The sequence below is a fragment of the Cervus elaphus genome, chromosome 6, assembly GCF_910594005.1.
Source record: "Cervus elaphus chromosome 6, mCerEla1.1, whole genome shotgun sequence".
Taxonomy (NCBI): domain Eukaryota; kingdom Metazoa; phylum Chordata; class Mammalia; order Artiodactyla; family Cervidae; genus Cervus; species Cervus elaphus.
The window spans coordinates 25,155,462-25,175,921 of record NC_057820.1 but is presented as its reverse complement, the minus strand read 5'-3'; the positions used below and the strand labels follow the sequence as shown (position 1 = coordinate 25,175,921).

The following is a 20,460-nucleotide window of genomic DNA, read 5'->3' as shown; positions in this document are numbered from 1 at the left end:
TTTATTTTTTTAAAAATCTGCTTGCAGGGCTTAGTGTTTTAAAAAAATGCAGCTGTATTCCATTGTATACTGTTAGAATATGAAATATACTATTTTACTCGAAATAGATAAGACACAGCATTAAACTTTATCTTTTATATACAGAAAATGAAAATTTTCAATTGCCAAGAAATTGTAGTGAACTTGAACAGTGAGAAATTACTTTTGTCTACTTAAATACTAAAAAGGCTGTGGAAACCTGGATAAAACCTAGATCAGCACACCTTGATGATATATATGAAAATATAGCCCCCAGTCTGTAATGAACTGTATTTATTTCAAAGTTGTCCTGGCTAGAAGTACTTGATGTATGTTTCTAATCTAACTTGTCTGTTCACATATTCAGGAAATACGGTGTCAGTGGGTGGAATGTGTTACTCAACGTGTGTCAGTGACTGTGTGTTCTCGTTAACAGCTCCAGGCCCAGCAGTTCCTGTTCCAGGTCCCAAAAGCCATCCCTCTGCATCTTCTGGCAAAATGCTCCTTCCCCGGTGTGGGACATTCATCATTTTAATCAGTGCTTCTATAAATTTCAGTCGCTCTGTAGTCTGATACATTCTTTACTTGTACTTTACACTGTACTTGAAATACAACTACAGGCATCCCACAGAAATCATCAAAAGGAATGATGTATTTTTCACTTGTTGGTCAACATTCAGTTGATGAAACGTGAATTTGTTATTCACTTAGCAAATCTGGTAGTAAACCCAGATATCATAGAATTTGTTTTTCACTTATTTCTATATTAATTTTATGATTGTAAAAAAACTGTATACTTTTAAATTCAATAAAAGACCTTTAATTTCAGTAGAATTGCCAAATACTAAAATATCAATAATGCTAGTGATTAACATGAATTTAATTCCTGAATTAGAATTTTAAAGGTGTTTTACTCATCTTTAAAGGATCAAACTTTGACTTCAAATAGTATATTTTTTCAGTCTCTTTTCCTTCTATATATGAACACTTTGTATTTTTACAAACACAACAGTTGACTAAGTAGTTCACATACTTAGTCCTTAACTTGAACCTCATACTAACCTAGGAAGGCAGACAGTACCTAATGAATGTGTGGGCTCAGTAAGAAAGGAGAGTGAGGTAAGTACAGTAAGGCGCTCTTTTCCCCAAGAAAAAGAGTGGTTGAATGGTAACTGGTTTAGGCGTGGGCTTTGGTAAGGGACACTTGTTTACACTGCCAATGTTTCAAAAGGAACTGAAGGCCATTTTCAGAGATCCAGAAAAACTTCATGAAGTCTAAACTAGGTGTTAAGGGTTCGGCGTGCTTTAATTCTACCATTTACCTCTCCTCATGTTGAGAATTTTGAGTGAACTATCCACAAGAACCATTATCCAGTTCACAGAACTTTTATAAATTGTGCTGGAGAGCACAACTTAGTCCTGAGGCCAAAGTCTGATTTCCATCCAAATCTAGAATTTGGTTATCATTTGCTTGGCACACAAGTCAGGTACAGACCAGGGCCACTTACCTATCTAACCAGCTTATCTATCTAACCTGCCTTACACATGCAGTCACCAGCAGAATTGAAACCTAGGCAGCTAAATGGACCTGTCTTTAAAAGGCAGACCCTGAGCCCTATTTAGGGCTTGTGAAATTAGAAATTAAGAATATGACAGCACGAAAAATTACAGGCGAGAGGTGAGCATGGTTAGCCATCTGTCCAACAGAGATGTTGCTCTGAGGAGCAATTCTCATTTGTTAAATCACCAATTCTTCCTACAGTAAGAGGGCGTGCAGAGGGGCAGACTCCTGTCACCTTTGGCTACAGGATGAGAAAGACAGAGGTGTTAGAAGAAACAGCCCATGAGCCTTGTTTGTGTGTGCTACACAACCGTTAGCTAGTCTGCATCTGGACAGATTGCTCCGGTGGTGTCTCAGAGGGGGCCTCTGGATACACAGCACACCACCCTCCTTGCCGTCCTCATAGTAACACAGGGGCAGGGTTCATAGGCTGTTGATGACACCTCTCATCATCAGCCAAAGCATGATGCAGAAATGCAGAGGGAAAGCATTCCAAGAGGGGCTAACATGATGCAGTGAGATGTGCCTGTGTAGTCAGAGAAATGGCTTCAATTCTCTGGTTTTGAAGAATCACTATTGCACATTACCATGTCTAATTTAGATTTTCCAGTGTTTTCAGATGCTAATGATGTATTAGAGATTTCTTTATCCTAGATGATATATGAAGTAATTTCTATTTGCTGTACAGTGGTCAAAATACATCAGTATTGAGGGTGAAGTGAGAGTCTGTCAGTCGTGTCTAGCTCTTTGCGGTCCTGTGGACTGTAGTCCTTGGAATTCTCCAGGCCAGAATACTGGAGGGGGTAGCCTTTCCCTTTTCCAGGGGACCTTCTCAACCCAGGAATCAAACCCAGGTCTCCCGCATTGTAGGCAGATTCTTTACCAGATGAGCCACAAGGGAAGCCCTTCACCTTGAGGGTGAAGTCAGACTTAAAACCAGGTTAAAACTGAAATACTTGAGTTGTGATTATGATTTAATACTTGTATGAACATCAGTCATCTTTCTCCCAGAACCAAATAAACAAAGCACCAGACAGAATTATATAAAAAGTAATTATAATCAAGAATTTATTTGTTTTCATATTTTTTAGAAATAAAGAGGTTTAAAAAACAAAAAAAGGTGCAAAAATGATAAAATGTAATTCTTCCGTTATATCCTAATTGCTTACGTGTGTTCTGTAAATTCCAAATAAGTAAAATAATATAAAAATATATATTCAAATCTTTATAGAATGAAAAGAAAACCACATTAATCATTAAATACTCTTGGATTTTCTTTACTCCTCCCACAGATGAATTCACAAATATAAAAACTGACATTTACATTCTGAAGTACAAATCTCCAGCAGCCAAGTAATTATACAGTTTATTTTGTTATGTGCAAAGTAGACATTTCATATTTACTTGCTATGGAAAGCAGAGTACAGGCTCAATGGAGAATAATCATTAAACACTGATTATTTTTAAGAACAATGCTGTTGTAAAAATGTACAATAGTAAATATTTTTGGCAATTATGTATTTCTCTTTTAAAGTAATTACAGCTTTTAGATATAAATCTTTCAAAGACTCTCTCTGAAGAGCAGTGAAGTGACTGTTATTTCAGATTTGATAAATAATTTTCAGTAACCTTCTCAAAAACCAAGTCAGGAGAGAGGATTGTTTTTTTATGCCTCCATGTGGTCAGTTTCATTTTTAAAGAAGGCCTGATGTAACAGGAAGATGTATTTCACAAACCTTTAACACAAGTTTGTGAGCTGTCAACTGAAGACACCACCTCTGATGTGGATGGTTTCATTCAATCCGTGTTCTACCAACTTGATATCTTCTAAGTCATCTTTTATGATGCTAATCAAGTGGCTAAGGCCTTCCTGTTGTTGTTTCAAATGCTAGAAGGAATCAAAAAAATACCAATGTATTTCTCTATTAAACTGCAAGCTACTTACAGGAAAAAGGCTATTTTTCATTATTTTACTAGCAACACAGGACTCAGTCGCTCTCATATGCATGTTTTAAAAATCTGTACTGTATCTTTTGCTAACACTTTTAAATATAGTTAAATACTGTGAAAAGCAAAATCAAATATGTAATAAATATAACAAATTTTACAAAAGATGCAGATTTTAAAGATTCCTTTTATCAACCTTTGATAAAAAACTAGTTATATTAAAACAATTCAAGAAGGTACTCAAATATAGATTAACAAAATAATCATTCTGAAAACTGAGGATTTCCATATTTTAAAGTACAAACTGATAATAATGGTGGTAACTACTATTGCTAACATTTCAGGTGTTTATATTATTCCCAATTTTATTGCATACATAAACTCATATATGTTATTCTTATATGTTGGAATTGTTCTCAGTTAATTATAAATATGAATATAATCAGGTATATGTATAAATTAAAAGACGCTTACTCCTTGGAAGGAAAGTTATGACCAACTTAGATAGTATATTAAAAAGGAAAGACATCACTTTGCCAACAGAGGTCTGTCTAGTCAAGGCTATGGTTTTCCCAGTGGTCATGTGTGGATGTGAGAGTTGGACTATAAAGAAAGCTGAGCGCCGAAGAATTGATGCTTTTGAACTGGGGTGTTGGAGAAGACTCTTAAAGAGTCCCTTGAACTGCAAGGAGATCCAACCAGTCCATCCTAAAGGAGATCAGTCCTGAGTGTTCATTGGAAAGACTGATGTTGAAGCTGAAACTCCAATACTTTGGCCACCTGATGTGAAGAGCTGACACATTTGAAAAGACCCTGATGTGGGGAAAGATTGAAGGCAGGAGGAGAAGGGGACGACAGAGGATGAGATGGCTGGATGGCATCACTGACTCAACAGACCTGAGTTTGGGTGAACTCCGGGAGTTGGTGATGGACAGGGAGGCCTGGTGTGCTGCGGTTCATGGGGTCGCAAAGAATCAGACACAATGGAGTGACTGAACTGAACTGATCTGATACTTTTTGAGAACCCAGGAGACAAACTAGTTTTTAGCTGCATAAAACAGCAATATTCATTCTAAAGAACATAATAAAATTAGATAAATAATGACATCTATAATTACCTAAAATCCTCAGGCCATGCCAATTAGTCCTATCTAATATGTTCCACAAAGTTTGCCATCTTAATATATTTTTTTAGATGGTTGCTGGATGGATGGACAGTTTTTATTAAACCAGTCTGTATTTATACTAGTGAAAGTAAGCTAAAGTAGTACTTCCTAACGTTTCCATAGAAGTGAGCCTTAGACAAGTGCTCTGAGGTCTTGGCTCCTGCAGCCTCCACCCAGGTCCCCTGAAGGCTGATGGGATCAGTAACCCTCCCCTCAGCAACTACCATTCTACTCTTGGGGACACCATATAAATGGAATCATACAACTTCTGTCCTTTCAAATAACTGGCTTACTTCACATAATGTCTTCAAAGTTCATCCATGATGTGTATGTGTGTGTGTATACACTGCCTGCCTTTTTAAGGTTTATATTTCATTGTGTACATATAACCATATTTGGTCTACTTACTATCTGTGGACACCTGGATTGCTTCCACTTTGGCTACTGTGAATAATGCTTCCATGAACATGGGCATGCAAATATCTGAGTGACTGCATTCAGTTCTTACAGGTGCATACCCAGAAGGAGAACTGCAGGGCTGTATTGTAATTCTATGTTTATATTTTAAGGAGGCACTTTTCACAGCGACGGTGTGTATCACTGTACATTGCCACTAGCATGCACAACAGTGCCATTTTCTTCACATCCTCTAAATGTGTGACTTTCTGGAGGGTGTTTTGTTTTGGATAATAGCCATCCTTACGGATATGAATTCACTTAAAGAGTGCACTCTAGTGGAAAACTTACCTGCTTGATTTCTCGTAACAGATCGGCGTCTATGTAATATCTTTCTTCAGATTTGACTGCTCCAAAGTGATTCTGCATCCTGATTTGGGACATCAGTTCATTTAGTCGGCCCTTAAAAATAATACTGAGTTGAATTATAACTGCTCACAACAGCAACCGTTTCTAAGAGATTGTTTTAAAAGGATGGATAGTACTCTAATTAAAGGTGTTTTAATTCTCCTTTTGTACCTTATTTGAAACATTAATACAATTATACAATTAATACAAGCCCAGAATATCATGATTTAAGAGTCTACTTTAGAAAGGAAGTTTTAATTAAAAAAAAAAAAAGACACGTACTTAATAAAGAACACGTACTTGGAAGACCAAGTAACATTTCTCTGCTGAGGCACCTGAAACAAATTCTAGCTTTATGGTCTTACCTTAAACTGAGTAGGGGCATTTAGTTCACCCTGAATTGTATCTAGCTGAACTCGCAACTGCTCTTCATCAGCTTGGATGGCATACCCACTCTTCCTCTGAATTTCCTGTTTGATTAGGACCTACACAAAGAAAAGCCCAACAAGAACAATAGAATTACCTCTCTTCAGTTATGCAGGTAATTTTATTACACATCAACGGTTGAAAGAAATTAGCTAAATACACGAACAACAGTTAGAATCATAACAGTTCAAGGTTTGAATTATGTAGCCCACTCTTACTGGGAAGTAACATGAATTTACTTTTAATGACTACATAATTTTCATGGTTAGCCAATAATAAGTATTCTTATATTGAGGGGGATATATTGTTTCTAGTTTGGACACTCTGAACAATGCTATAATAAACAGTTTTGTGTATATATATATACACACAGACACATATATATATATTTTACATCTTTATTTACTGGTATAAGACTGCCATGAATTCAAGATTGCTGGGTTTAAAGGTAGGTGTGTTCAGTCTTCAGAAGCTGCTAAATTGCTTTCCCAAATATCCTAGCAATTTATATATTCATAAAACACACATAAGACTACCCTTTTCCACACATTTCTGTCAGCAATAGGTAATGACATTTAAATTTTTTCCAATCTGGTGAGTACTAAAGCATCACACAATTTTTCTTTTTTAAAATCTGCATCCCCTTGATTGTTTTTTCTTTCTTGGCCACTTGGCTTCTGGGATCAGTTAGGATCTTAGTTCCTACCAGGGATTGAACCCAGACTCCCTGCAGTGGAAGTGGGGAGCTTTAACCACTGGACCAGCAGGGGATTTACACCCCCACCTTGAATGCTGAAGGACCATCTCCCACCAGTTAAGAACTACTCTGCAGCTGCCCTTCTGTGAATTGCCTTTACACATTCTTTGCCTGTATTTCAATTGGGGTCTTAGGGGTCAAAATGTAGCACCTCTTTGTAAGATACAAATATTAAGACTACAACTAAAATCAGTGCTGTTTGCAAATTCACAGTTTTCTTTTTCTAAAATCACCACTACTGACAAATGGCTTCTGTTTTCTTTTGCTATACAAAATTTTTGTTAGTTTTGTTTTACAGTTTCTGGTTTTCTTGCTACACATCTCTTCAATCCCTAGGTGGTTCATGTAGCTTCATAAATTTCTTAAGAGTTAAGTCTTTAATACCCTTGTTTTTGTACATGGGCTTCCCCGGTGGCTCAGATGGTAAAGAATCTGCCTGCAATGCGAGAGACCTGGGTTTGATCCCTGGATTGGGAGGATCCCCTAGAGGATGGTGTGGCAATCCACTCCAGTACTCTTGCCTGGAGAATCCCCGTGGACAGAAGAACCTGGAGCTAATTGGTATATGGTGTGATACAGTGGTCAAATTTTCCAGATGGACAGACAGTTACTCTTAGCATTATTTATTAACTAAACCCACTGAATTGAAATATCACCTTTTTCATATTAAGATACAATGTACATCTATTTCTGGATTCTTTATTTTGTTCTGTGGATCTTCATGTCCAATCTTACACCAAGCCCATGCTAATTTGATTACAAGAACTTTAAAACAGTTTCTAAAATTTGATATAGTTTTTTTCTAAAATTTGATAAAGCAAGTCCCCTACAGTATTTCCTTTTTGTTTTCCTGAATCTGTTCTCAAAAGTTATCCTTACTTATGTACTGAAAGATTTCAATCAATTTTTTAAAGCTGTAATTCACTCTTAAAATTTATAAAGTAGATATTGTTTTCTCATCTAAGAATATGGTTTATCTGTGAAAACTTTAATTCAGATTGTATACTTGTATACTTTCCTCACAAATTTATTCCGAAGTGTTTTATAGTTTTTTCATGATAATGAATGGAATACTCTTATTTCCATTAATAGTATAAAGAAACACTGATTTTAAAACACTAACACTGATTTAGTATAAACACTAAAACCCTTGTATTTAGCCATCTTACCACATTAATTCTATTGTTTATTTCCTTGGGTTTTCTAGATACACAGGCATCTCAGCAAAAAGATATTCTCTTTTTATTGTTTTATACTAGTTTAATTACCCTGCTTAGTTACAAAAACTTACATATTTTCCTTCCATGTGTTGCTAGGATAAATTACGTTCATAGATCCTGTTAAAGAATCAACTTTCCATTCCTGAAATTAACCTTAGTCAAAGTATATTCCTTTAAGAAAAAAATTATATTCCTTTAGAATTTGATAATAGCTGGATTCTCTTATATTTCACTTAGATTTTCTGCACTTGTTTTCTATGGTCAGATTTACTAAGGTATAATCCACATAAAACAAAATTCACCTTTTTTAGGAGTACAGTTCTATGTATTTGGATGAACACAGGTTACCATCACCACAATCAAGATAAAGAACATTTCTATCACCCATAAAGTTCCCTCCTCCTCCTTATAATCTCCTCTCCCTTACCTCCTGCTCCTAGCAACTATTGATCTATTACATACCTCTTGCTGTGCCTTTTGCATGATATCATATAAATGGAATTATATTACATAGCCTTTCAGTCTGGTTTATTTTACTTAGCACAGTCTGCACCTCTATTAGAATTATCTGTTTATAAATTTTTATTTTGGGGTACTAAAAACTGATGTAAAATGCTGCAGCTGCTCTGGAAAAAGAATTTGGTTATTCAAAAGGTGGAACACAGGTACACACTAACAAGCAATTACCATCCTAGGTTTATGTATCCCAAGAGAAACAAAAGCATATATCCACACAAACATTTGTACACAAGAGTTAATAGTAACATTATTCAGAATAGCCAAAAAGTGGAAACAACCAAAATGTTCAGTGATTGACGAAGACATAAAATCTGTTAATTATACAATGAAATATTATTCAGCAATAAAAAGGAAGTGCTGTTACATGCTACAACATGAATGAACGCTGAAAATAGGCTGAGACAGCCAGTCAAAAAATAACATATTTTATGATTTCATTTTCAAGAAGTGTTCAAAAATAGGCAAATCCACAGAAATGCAAAGTTGTTGCCTATGGCTAGGGGATTTAGGAGGAAATGGGGAGTCGCTGCTTATGGGTATGGCGTTTTCTTTAATTTAGAGTGATGCAAATGTTCTAAAACTGATTATGGTGATGGTTGTACAAAGTTGTGAATATAATAAAAATCAATTAAATAGGTGAATTGTATGGTATATGAATTATATCTCAAACGGTTAAAAAAAAAAAAACACCAGCTATATCTTTCTTTTTGTCTGAAATAAAGTAACTTTAGAATTAGCTCATTAATGGTTAGACAAATGAATCTATTTGACCTTTATGCTTTTTCCGCTGTTGGATCTTTAATAACTTTCCCAATTGCTTCTATGATGGTGTTTGTCTATTTAAGATTTTTTTTCTATAGGTCAATTTTAATAATTTCTATTTTGCTAGAAAATCATCTAACATCTAAATTTATTGCCCTGAATTCCATTGTAGTATTTTCTTATTCTCTTGTGTATGTATGTGGTATTATCTCCTTTCTTCTAATTTTTCTTTTGTCTTTAGGCTCATGAGATGAGTCTTTTTTTCCTTCTTCAGATTCATATTTAGCCATTTTAATGGTCTTTTTAAAGAAACAGCTCTTCAACTTATTCTTTCTACTATGATTAATTTTTTTCTGCTTCACTCATTCCACATCATCTTTATTTCCCTCTTATTGGTTCCTTTTGGCTTATCTTGATAATATTTTTCTAACTTGAGTACTAAGTTCTCTATTTTTTGCATCTTGTATCTTTAAAAAATGAAGTTTTTTGTTTAATTTCAATTTCATGATAATTTCAAGTTGGTATTCATTCTTTTATTTCCTTGTTAATTTGCAAGTTCTTTTGTTGCTTTTCATTCATTAATGGTTATACTCCCTTTTCTAGCACTCAAAATCTGTATTTTTCTATTTTTATGAAAACTAGATATTAATGATCTGATGCATACTTCTGCTACATCATAATGATGATTCATTTTCTGCTTTCCTCCTACCCTCTCAATAAAATGCAAGTTTTAGAATATTTTCACTTTCTTCACCCAATCCTCTTCAGAGATCTCACCTCAGAGTTCTAAGTTTTAATGAGAAAGTTTGGTACTTTCAAGACTTACTATTTCCTTTTAGTCTTTTTTCTCCCCCATTGCAAAAATCCTTATTTAGTACTTCCATCATGTAGATAGTCTTATAAACGTTGAAATCACTACCTGTAAAGTTCTGTGGGAAAGGTCCATAAGTTTCCTCTTGTATTGTGCAATTTTGGCCATGGTTGTAGTTTGATTCTTCTGTAATTCACCAATATCTTCAGATATTATCTGTTTAAAACAATTTTTTAAGGTAAAGTATCACAACTATTTATTAAGTTCACTACATGCAAAAGATGAGCCTGAGATTCATCTCTCAAAATATAAACTCCTTTAAATCTACTTTTGTATTTCTTCCACTTTCGTACATCTAAAAGTTAAAATGTACCATTCAAAAATTTCTTTAGAGCTCCAGGAACTTTAGTGATGAGGCAAAATGTATAGAATAATAAAACATACTCTTCAGAAGTAATTAAGGAATTTGAATATTATGGAACAGAGCCAACAACCAGGCCATGAAAGTATAAAAGCTAAGACCTATAAAGTGACATACAGGAGCCTGAAGAGACAATTAAATGTAACTACTTGAAGAAAGTATAGGATACACTGTGCTTAGTCGCTCAGTCCTGTCCAACTGTTCGCAACACTATGGACTGGAGCCTGCCAGGCACCTCTGTCCATGGGGATTCTCCAGGCAAGAACACTGGAGTGGGTTGCCATGCCCTCCTCCAGGGGATGCTCCCAACCCAGGGATGGGAGCCAGGCCTCCTGCACTGCAGGTGGGTTCTTTACCGTCTGAGCCAGCAGGGAAGCCCTACGGCATACGGTCCAAGAGTAAGTTTAACAGAATGCTAGGAGACAGACGCTCAGAGTGGCGGGAGAAAGGAAGAATATTAATTACACAAATGAGACATTTTTAATGTCTCTGCAGATATTTAATTTGTTCTTTGCTTGGCCTAAAATCCTACTGTTCTACCTTATGAAAGTCTTATTAACCTTACAGAATGAGTTAAAATCCTAGTTCATTAAAGTTTCCCAATCAAAATTAACCCCGTTATGATTGTTCCTATCATAATTAATCATTCTGTGACACTGGCTTATATTGAGATGTTCTAAGTAAGAGGGTAAGAAGATTGTACAAGACATATTTTAGCATGTTTACCTACACATGTCACCTTTTAAGGAAACTTCAATGCCAGGCCATGTTGAAGGGACACAATCAGGTGACCAAATTTTCTATTATGTAACCCAGGCAGGGTATGTAACCCTCTCTATCCCAATTTTGAAAAGCTTGCAGGGCTTCTAGACAACAAGAGTAATTATTATTCTATAGCAGCAATAGTAAGGAAAAATAGAAATGTTACCACTCACAGTATTTATTGACAAACACTAAAACAATCTAGAAATTAACCAAGAAAAAATGCCTACAATTTTTTAAATTTATTTTAAAACTATTACAAAAGACACAAGAGACTTCAATGAGAGAAGGAACATGTTCATGATGGAATAATTTAATATTATTAAGACTCAATTATATATTTAATGCAATTCCAACTAAAATTCTAGCATTTTGACAAACTCAATTCTAAAACTGTCACGAAGAATGAAGATGCATAAACAGCTTTAAAAGTGTGAAAAGAACAAAGGCTGGAGATTCACTCCACCACATATCTTTAAAAATATACTGCAAAGCTGTAAGAGTAAAAAAATGTGAAACTGATTTAAGAACAGACTATATCACATATATATGGGAACTTGGTTTGGTAAATGATAAATCATTGAGGAAAGTATCTTTTTTGTGGATAACACTGGAAAAAAGCTATTATATAGAGAAAGTTCATATCATATAGTATATATAAAGTGAATTCCATGAGGACAGAAGACTCAACTGTGAAAGGTTAAATTCTACAATAATAGAAAAAAAAACCTGTAGACTCTAAAGACCTTGGATGAGGAATGATTTCTTAAGATAATTCCCCAAAAAGAAGACAAGGCCAAAAAAGCAATGGCTATCATTACATTAAGATTTTCTTAAACAACAAGACCCTACTTATGGCACAGGGAACTATATTTAATATCCTGTTTCACACCAAAATGGAAAAGAATATGAAAAAGAATATGAAAAAGAATATATATATATATAAATATATATATAAAAAACAATCACTTTGCTGTACAGGAGAAATTAACACAGCACTGTAAACAACAACAAAATAAAAGTCTTCAACTATGGACACTACAGACAGAATCAGCAGAGAAATAAGAAAAGTAGGAGATTTTTTAAATGTTAGATGACGGATTAAAATCTAGAATAAAAGATGAACTCCTGAAATTCAAAAAGAAAAGATACGCAATCCATCAGAAAAACTGGCAAATGATATGAACAATCTTGATTCTAGACCAAATGACTAGATACGTGCCACTCTCTCTTTCCTGTTGAAGACAGATGTAAAATGAACAGAATGCATGGGTAACTATCTGAGGACTCTGAATGTGAAGTACCACTGAACTAGCGGTGAGTTTACCATTATTTTGCCCTCAGTTTGGTTTCAACACAGCCCCAAACCTAGAAGTGGGCATCATGCTGATAACTCCAAGAAAAACCTATTACCTCTGGTGCAAGGAGATACATTATGGTATATAGAGAAGAGTTTCTCACTTTTAACACTATTAATTTGGGCCAGATAATTCTTCACTGCAGTGGTACTGTTCTGTACACTGCAGGATGTTGATCAGAATCCTGGCTTCTACCTGCTAGATAACTGTAGCACCCACCACCACCACAGCCACCACCCTAGGGCAGCCGCAACAACCAAACAAGTCTCCAGATACTGCCAACGTGTCCTGGGGGACAAAATCATCACCACACACCCCAGTGAGATCTATCCTCAACCAATCACTAAAACAAATGATAGGTGAAATGACAGTCAATTAAAAACAGAATATTAAAAAATGTCCAAATAACCCAGAAGAAAACAAAAAAGAGGAAAGAAAAACAGAGCGAACAGTTAACAGTAAGATTATAGGCCTAAATCTAAATTTTATGCTATCTACAAAAAACTTACTTCAAACATGATAAAGGTAAGTTAAAAGTAGAAGGATGGAAAAGATACAAAATCACTAATCAAAAGAAAGCTAGAGTGGCTTAATTTGCTATCAGAGAAAGCTTACTTCCAAGCAAAGATAATTGCTAAGCATAAAGAAGAACATTATGGTATATGCCAAGAAAATATAACAATCCTAGATACATATGTACCTAACAGCAAACCTTCTAAAACATGTGAAAGGAAAAAAGACAAATCTATAACTACAGCTGGAGACTTCAACCCTCCTCTTAAAGAACTTGTAGGGCTTCCCTGGTGGTTCAGTGGTTAAGAATCCGCTTGCCAATGCAAGAGATATGGGTTTAATCCCTGATCTGAAAGGATCCCACATTCCACGGAGCAACCAAGCCTGTGCCCCACAGCTGTTAAGCCTGTGCTTGAGAGCCCAGGGGCCGCAACTATTGAGCCCATGTGCTGCAGCTACTGGGGCCTGCCACCGCAAGAGAAGTCACTGCAGTGAGAAGGGCACATACCGCAAAACTAGAGGGCAGCCCTCGCTCTCTGCAACTGGAGAAGCCCACATAGCAGTGAAGACTTGGCACAACCAAAAGTAAATTAATTTAAAAAAACCAAATAATTAGTAAAATATCAACAAGAGCTTACAAGAACTGAGCAATCTATCAACTGGATCTCACTGACACCAACAGAAGACCCCTAGAATGGCAGAATACACATTCTTTTCATAGGCCTATGGGTTAAACCCTTTACAAAGTTAACTGAAATCATACAAAGTTCTCTGACCATAACAGAGTTAAGACTAGATAACAACAGAATAAAAGGAAAATCTCCAAACATTTGAAAATGAAACATACTTCTAAATAATCTATTAGTCAAAAACCACAATAGTCAGATAGAACCATCAAGGGAAATAAAAAATATTTTTAATGGCACCTCCCTGGTGGTCCAACGGTTAAGACTCCGAGCTCCCCATGCAGGAGGCCTGGGTTCGATCCCTGGTCAGGGAACCAGGTCCCACATGATGCAACTAAGAGTTCACATGCCAAAACTAAAGATCACGCATGCCTCAAGGAAGACGGAAGATCCTGTGTGCGCAACTGGGGCCCGACACAGACAAATTAAAAATTTTTTTTATGAATCAAAGATGACAAATACAACATTATCAAAATTTGGGGGATTCAGGTAAAGCAGTACTTAGAAGAAAATTAATAGCATCAAATGTCTTTGTTAGAAATCTCAATACCCTAAGCTGCTATCTTAAGAAACTAGAAAAAGAAAAAAATAAACCCAAAGCAGTAGAATAAAGGAAATGGTTAAGAGCCAAAATTTATGAAACTGTAAACAAAACTAGAAAAAAAAAAATAAAACCAAGAACTTGTTCTTTGAAAAGATCAATAAAATTGACAAACTTCTAGCAAAACTGACAAAAATAAGCACAAATAATAGTGTCTTTGTCCTTACTTTCAAGAACTTTGGTCACACCCCATTTATAGTACTATGCACAACTCATTTTAAAAGTGATGCCAATAAATTCAGTGTACCTAGTCTAAGATAAGGCCTGGGTATCATGTAACATTCAAAAACCATGTTGGAATTTTTAGCCAGAGAAAATACTAAAAAGAAAAAATGATCATGATTTTCAAATATCTATAGGGATGACATAGGAACATAGTGGTTACCTACAAAGCATGCCTGAGAAAATGGATATAAATTATAATAAGACAGATTTTGAGTCAATGTAAGAAAGAGACCAGCATCAATCAAAGTGAGCTGACAAAGAAATGCGTTGCTTCATAAAACAGAAGTGTTTCATTACTCAAATAGTCTGAATATATAATTAGGAGTTCCACATAAGAGGACTTGGAGGTGACCTCTAGAACCTTTAGGCATTTGATTACAAAAGTCTACTTTATAAAATGTTAAGATTTAAGCATTTAGTAACTTAAAATTTGCTTCATTAACCTACCATTATAATGCACTATGACAACACAATCATAATTGTAGCCCTCATTTTCATAAGGCCCCATAAATAAGTGTTTAATAAAATAATCTTTTCAATTCCAGCCAGAGAATCCATAAGTCTAATTTATTTGCTAAAGTCAACAATTCTAAACTCATTGTTAAATCAGATTTACATGATTTTTGGAGGCTCTATAAATAAATAAGTTGTATAAAAGTATAATTGTTAATTTGCAGTATACACTACATTGTTTCTCGTAAGACAAAACAGTAACTAAAACACATGGGAAGAACAAAGGTCTGGAACCCCTCTACCACTCCCAGGGCCAAGAACGCAGCTGGATTCTCACATCTAATCTGGTCTGATGCTGCTTCGTCATCTGGTCCTGAGCCTTCAGTCTTCGAAGCAGCTCTTTGAAACCCACCATTGGCACAGGAATTAACCTGAAGAAACACAAACGGTCAATTTTCAGATCAAAGCCTGTATTATTACAAAATACAAGGTAAGGTTTCCATAACATTCCTGTAATTCACACTTCTAGGGTTGAAAGGCAGATCTATGACTATGAAATCAAGTGTTACACCCCAGAGATTTCATCCAACCTAATTTTATGAGTGAGGAAATACAGTGTGGTCAAAAACTGCAGTATTAAATGCAAATATATAATTAGGGCACTGTGACTCAGATTTTAATCTTTTCACCACATGATGCGGCCTGATTATAATCAACATTCTTTAAAAAGGAATGAAAATGAAGATAAACTCACTTTAAGTGTAAGAATTATAGTTAACAGCTTGCATCTGCTTCCCTGGTAGTAAATATTAGTTTGTATATAAAAACAAGATGAAGATACACTTACTTTTCAGAATCAGGGTTATCCACCTTGGCTTGTTCCCAGATAATAGGATCAACACCTACCATAAAAAAGAAATGTTTTTTCTAAAAGGAACTATTTCCCATTTTTATAAAATTTATGTGAAAGGCCCTCCTAAAGTGAGACACAAAACCTAAAATCTATAATGAAAAATGATTGTCAAATACGACCGTAACAAGAACAAAAAATTGTTTTGTAGGATAAAGCTTAAAAAAAAAAAAAAGTACCTCAAAAGCAAGTATCTATAATAGGATAATAGATTAATCTCCAGAATATAGGAAGAGCTCCTCTAAATCATAAAGACAAAAAATTTAATAGAAAATGGGCAAAGAACATGAATAGGTAATTCACAAATATTATAAATGTGGCTAATATACAAAAAGCTGGTCAACTTTAGTAATAGTGAAATGCAAATGAAATTAAGTATTAACTTTTTGCCAACAGAGTGGAAAAATTAAAAAGACTGATTATCTCCATTATTGGCAAAAACAGAGCAGAATGAGGAAACATTAGAAAAATAAAAGATGTGAGAAAAAGTAATACATTCCTATTATGAATGTAAAGGGCTGAACTTGCTCTGGAGGGCAATTTGGCAGTACCTAACAACAATACTTAAAGTACTGCCGACCCTCTGGTATCTGCAGAGGGTGGGGTTCAGGACCCACCCCCCTCCCTGGGGATGCTCAAGTCCCTTGTAAGAAAGGGCACAGTATTAATAATATTTGCATATAACCTACACCCATCCTACCATACACTTTAAATCACTTGTGGGTTACTTATAATACCTAATACAATGAAATGCTATGAAAATAGCTGCCAAGGTGCAGCAATTCAGGTTTTGTTTTTTGGAACTTCCTAAAATTTATTCCCTGTTTTGGACCTGTGGTTAGTTGAAGGTGCAGATGTGGAGCCTGCAGATGTGGAGCCCCCGGATACAGAGGGCCGACTGTAGACATAATCTTGACTTGAAAATTTCACTACTGGGGATCTACTCTAAAAAAAATACATTCCTGTGTGTTTTAAGACAAGTATACAAGGAGATTAACCGTTACATAGTTTATAATAGAGCAAAGGTAGAAATAGCCTAGAGGTTAAATACAGTAAGGTATATCCACAGTATCCCACGCAGTTTTTTAAAAAGAGTAAGATTTATCTTTATGTACTGACATGAAAGCATTAAAGAATACTATAAGCAAAAAGGCAGGCTGTAGTAAATGTGTAGTTCAGAATTCCTTTTTCAAGGACTTCATATATAAATATAGACAGAAATGCTTACATTAAAATCACAGATAAAGGATTGATAAAGTTCAATAAATTATTAGTAGTAGTTACTTCTGTGGAAGAGAGGTAAAGATCTGTCACTCAGTCAACTGAGATATGCCATCTGGAATCTTTTACGGTGAGAACACATTCAGGTTTTACTTGAATACTCAGTTAAAATAAGAGATAAGCTAGACAAAAATAAAATATTAAGACTGAATTATCTTTGGGTAGATGGATTATGGGCTATTTTTCTTTAGTTCATCATTGCCCAACAAAATTTCTAACAAACATAATTAGCTATACAATACAAAAAATTAAATAAATGAAGAAGTACAATAAGAACATTCAAACCTATGTTCCAAATAAGCAAATGTGATAGGCTGACACTGGTTTCATTAATAACCAAGCAACAGCTCCCAAAATAGAGGAGGCATGTATTTCCGAACTTTTCATTTCCTCAACTCCATGACTCTGGAGACATACCAGCAGGAGGATTCTGCAAAAGCTGTTTGATCTGTGCGGGAGAGAGCTCTGTCCTAGTCATAGAAAGGGTTACACCAAGTTGCTGTAATTGTGTTTTAATATTGGTTTGTTCAAAATGGGCATATAGTGTTGTAGCTGGAACTCTTCTTGAAGTACCATTTGGAGAACGCTCAACAACGTAAATGACAACTTCTGTCCTGGAGGAAATATAACCAAGTTATAAAATACAGAGCATATAACTCACAGCCACAAATATTAACGCACTATGTGATTTTAGAAGGGTGCTAGCTGAATTCAGAAATGAGACAGACAAATAAGATATTATCTGTAAAGGTATGCTTAGGTGCAAGTCCTATTTTAATTTTTTTTCCCCACCAAAATCAAGAAGTACTTTGGAGATTCTGCTGAAACTTAACAGGTTGCTTCATTGCAGTTTATAGAACAAAAAGTAAAATCTGATTTCAGTTACTATATCTCACTAATAATTCTTCTAACCCAAAATGTTCTAAAGCAAATGTCTTGCCACTAAGTATGACAATTATACACAGGACAAGGGAAGTTAATAATATTTATCCATGAATGGACATGAACAGTAATCAGTTAAAACATTGCAATAACATCTTTGTGGACCCTGATTTGCACAGCCACGATTAATGTTTCCTCCTGTTTCTAAATGAAAAATCTAAGAAATTATTAGCATCTAATAAATTAAGAAACCCAAGATTAAGAAAAAGACTTTTAAATAAATGTTTTTATAAACACTGAAGAATCACTAGCTGAGAAATAACATTCTGTTTTGAGATTTAATTTGTGCTTTAACAACAAAAACTGTTTTTGTTGTGTTGATCACTCTCTTTAAACCAAGGTACACAGAAACATAGAGTACATTTAATGTATACTTACTGATCATCTGGCAATGTTTTAATACCCTCTACATTTACAGTAAGGGTCTGGTTTCCTCCCAAAACTTTATGCAATGATTCTACCAATTGCTGCTGCTGGCTTCGAATATCTGTTTCTTTTTTGTTGAAAACTAAAACCACTAGCCCATCTTCATCTTTATTATTGGGCATGCAACTATAACCTACAGCCTGTGGAATGACAAAACAATATCAAAAACATGTACAGATCTCAAATCAAGTGTTTAATATTAACAGCTTACTATCTACTAAAATGGGAAAAATAGCTTAATGTCTAGTAATGAAGGAACTATGTAATGATTCTTTCCGCCACTCTGTGCCCTAGGAGGTCACAAGATTACAAAGGGAAACTTTTTTACCCAAGAATAACATAGAGGAATCAAAATTTTCTCTCCTACAGAGTAACTAAATAGCTTTCTCCTCTGAAAAACTGAAACCCATTGTTGGGTGTTCTGAACACTGTGGAAACAACTCTGCATGCAATAAAAATGACTGCCAAAGTCATAGATCAAAATGTAACTTACTTTTTACTATCTATCTGACTCATGGAATCTTAAGCAAAGTTTAAAGATATATAAAGAAATGATTTACTAAATTATACTTTTAAAGTACCATAATAACACCGTCAACTTATAAATGCTACAAAGAATGTCTACATTATTTTATGGTTTCATGTAATATAGAACAGGTTAGCTGTTTACATAACATTAAATATGACAAACTATATCTTTCTAAAGAATTATTCTTTTAGACCGAAGTCTTTTGTCATCATTTATAATGCAATTTTTAAAAAAGAATCTAAACTCACTTTAGATTACTTCACTATGCATTTTACCATATGTATATTAATATAGCAATTATAAAAGAAAAAAATTAAATTGTTATATTCAACCTATGTCTACTATATATCTCTTAGTATTAAAACAAGATAGGTTGGTCCCTTTTTGTTATTTAGCCATGTTCAAAGGTCTAATTTTCAGCCTTGTAATTCCAAACACTGGCTTATACACACAATGATTAGGTTTAAGAGGCTGACATAGGCCAACAAAACTTGAAGAATATGGGAATATGGAATGATTCCTTCCACCAATCTGTGCCATAAGGTCACATAATTATAAAGAGAAACTTTCTTAGCCAGGAACAACATAAACCTAGAGAGTGAAATTAAAATTTCTTCTAGATTGCCACATAAACTGAATACGTTAATTTTTTAATACCTCACCAAGTGGACCTAAATACTCTCATTGACTGATGAGCAGAATGTCTAAGAAGTTAAATTCAAACAAAAAAGTTGTTTGGTAGGCATGGAATCAGAACAAAGAAAATGGACCATATTGTTGTAATGGCTTTTGCATCCAGCTAAATTCTAGTTTTAGGTCTCCCCTTTATAAGTGCCAAGCAGACCATTTAACATTTTTTCCTGTTAAAAATGACTCTCTAGTCACACTTTTCTTCAGTCATATCCTAGTCATCTCAATCACACATATGTAAGAAATTACTCAATTTTATCTCAATTTTATATTGCTGTACTTTTAAAACAAAAGTGTTACTGTACCATGTTCAATGAATACTAAAAAAAAAACCAAGCAATTGTTTCCTTAGTATTATTTTAATCCAAATATCACATTCTCTCATACACTCTTCAAGTGATGATCAAAAGCAGTATCAATACCTTAAACCGGCAAAAGGGATTTTCTAGTGTGAATTCCACGGGTGGAATGTTATTGTTGAAATATCCTTTTCCTGTTCCCCAAAAGGCTTGTAGTTGATTCCATTTTGCCAAAATAGCATCTCTCTCATCTCCCAGTAGTGTTGGAGCAGAAAGGGCACTTGCAGTATTTATCAGCTGGTTGGACTGGGCAGGAGCGTGTGTAGGCTGACTGAAGAGACCACCTAACGCTAAAAGTTTACCCCCAAATTAG

General features: G+C 34.8%; 2 protein-coding genes across 10 annotated transcripts in view; one reads left to right on the top strand and one right to left on the bottom strand.

Moving 5' to 3' along the window:
* Positions 1-2,859, top strand: part of ART3 (ADP-ribosyltransferase 3 (inactive)) — a 135,648-nt gene extending 132,789 nt beyond the window's left edge. For 6 of the 8 annotated variants that reach the window (XM_043906447.1, XM_043906448.1, XM_043906442.1 and 3 more), the window contains one exon: positions 455-846. In XM_043906447.1, coding sequence (XP_043762382.1) covers positions 455-591 — 137 coding nt within the window. In that variant the 3' untranslated portion in view covers positions 592-846. Of the gene's footprint in view, positions 1-454 lie in introns of all 8 variants that reach the window. The other 2 variants (XM_043906444.1, XM_043906440.1) reach the window with 1 other exon arrangement.
* Positions 1-20,460, bottom strand: part of NUP54 (nucleoporin 54) — a 44,999-nt gene that overhangs the window by 12,637 nt on the left and 11,902 nt on the right. Inside the window, exons 4-12 of one of the 2 annotated variants that reach the window (XM_043906437.1) lie at positions 20,211-20,437; positions 18,522-18,709; positions 17,619-17,815; positions 15,858-15,912; positions 15,348-15,441; positions 10,100-10,207; positions 5,862-5,981; positions 5,440-5,550; positions 2,619-3,467 (exon numbers count right to left, since the gene is read on the bottom strand). In XM_043906437.1, the coding sequence (XP_043762372.1) occupies positions 3,339-3,467; positions 5,440-5,550; positions 5,862-5,981; positions 10,100-10,207; positions 15,348-15,441; positions 15,858-15,912; positions 17,619-17,815; positions 18,522-18,709; positions 20,211-20,437 (1,229 nt within the window). In that variant the 3' untranslated portion in view covers positions 2,619-3,338. Of the gene's footprint in view, positions 1-2,618; positions 3,468-4,519; positions 5,551-5,861; positions 5,982-10,099; positions 10,208-15,347; positions 15,442-15,857; positions 15,913-17,618; positions 17,816-18,521; positions 18,710-20,210; positions 20,438-20,460 lie in introns of those variants that run through there. The other variant, XR_006341751.1, reaches the window with a different exon arrangement.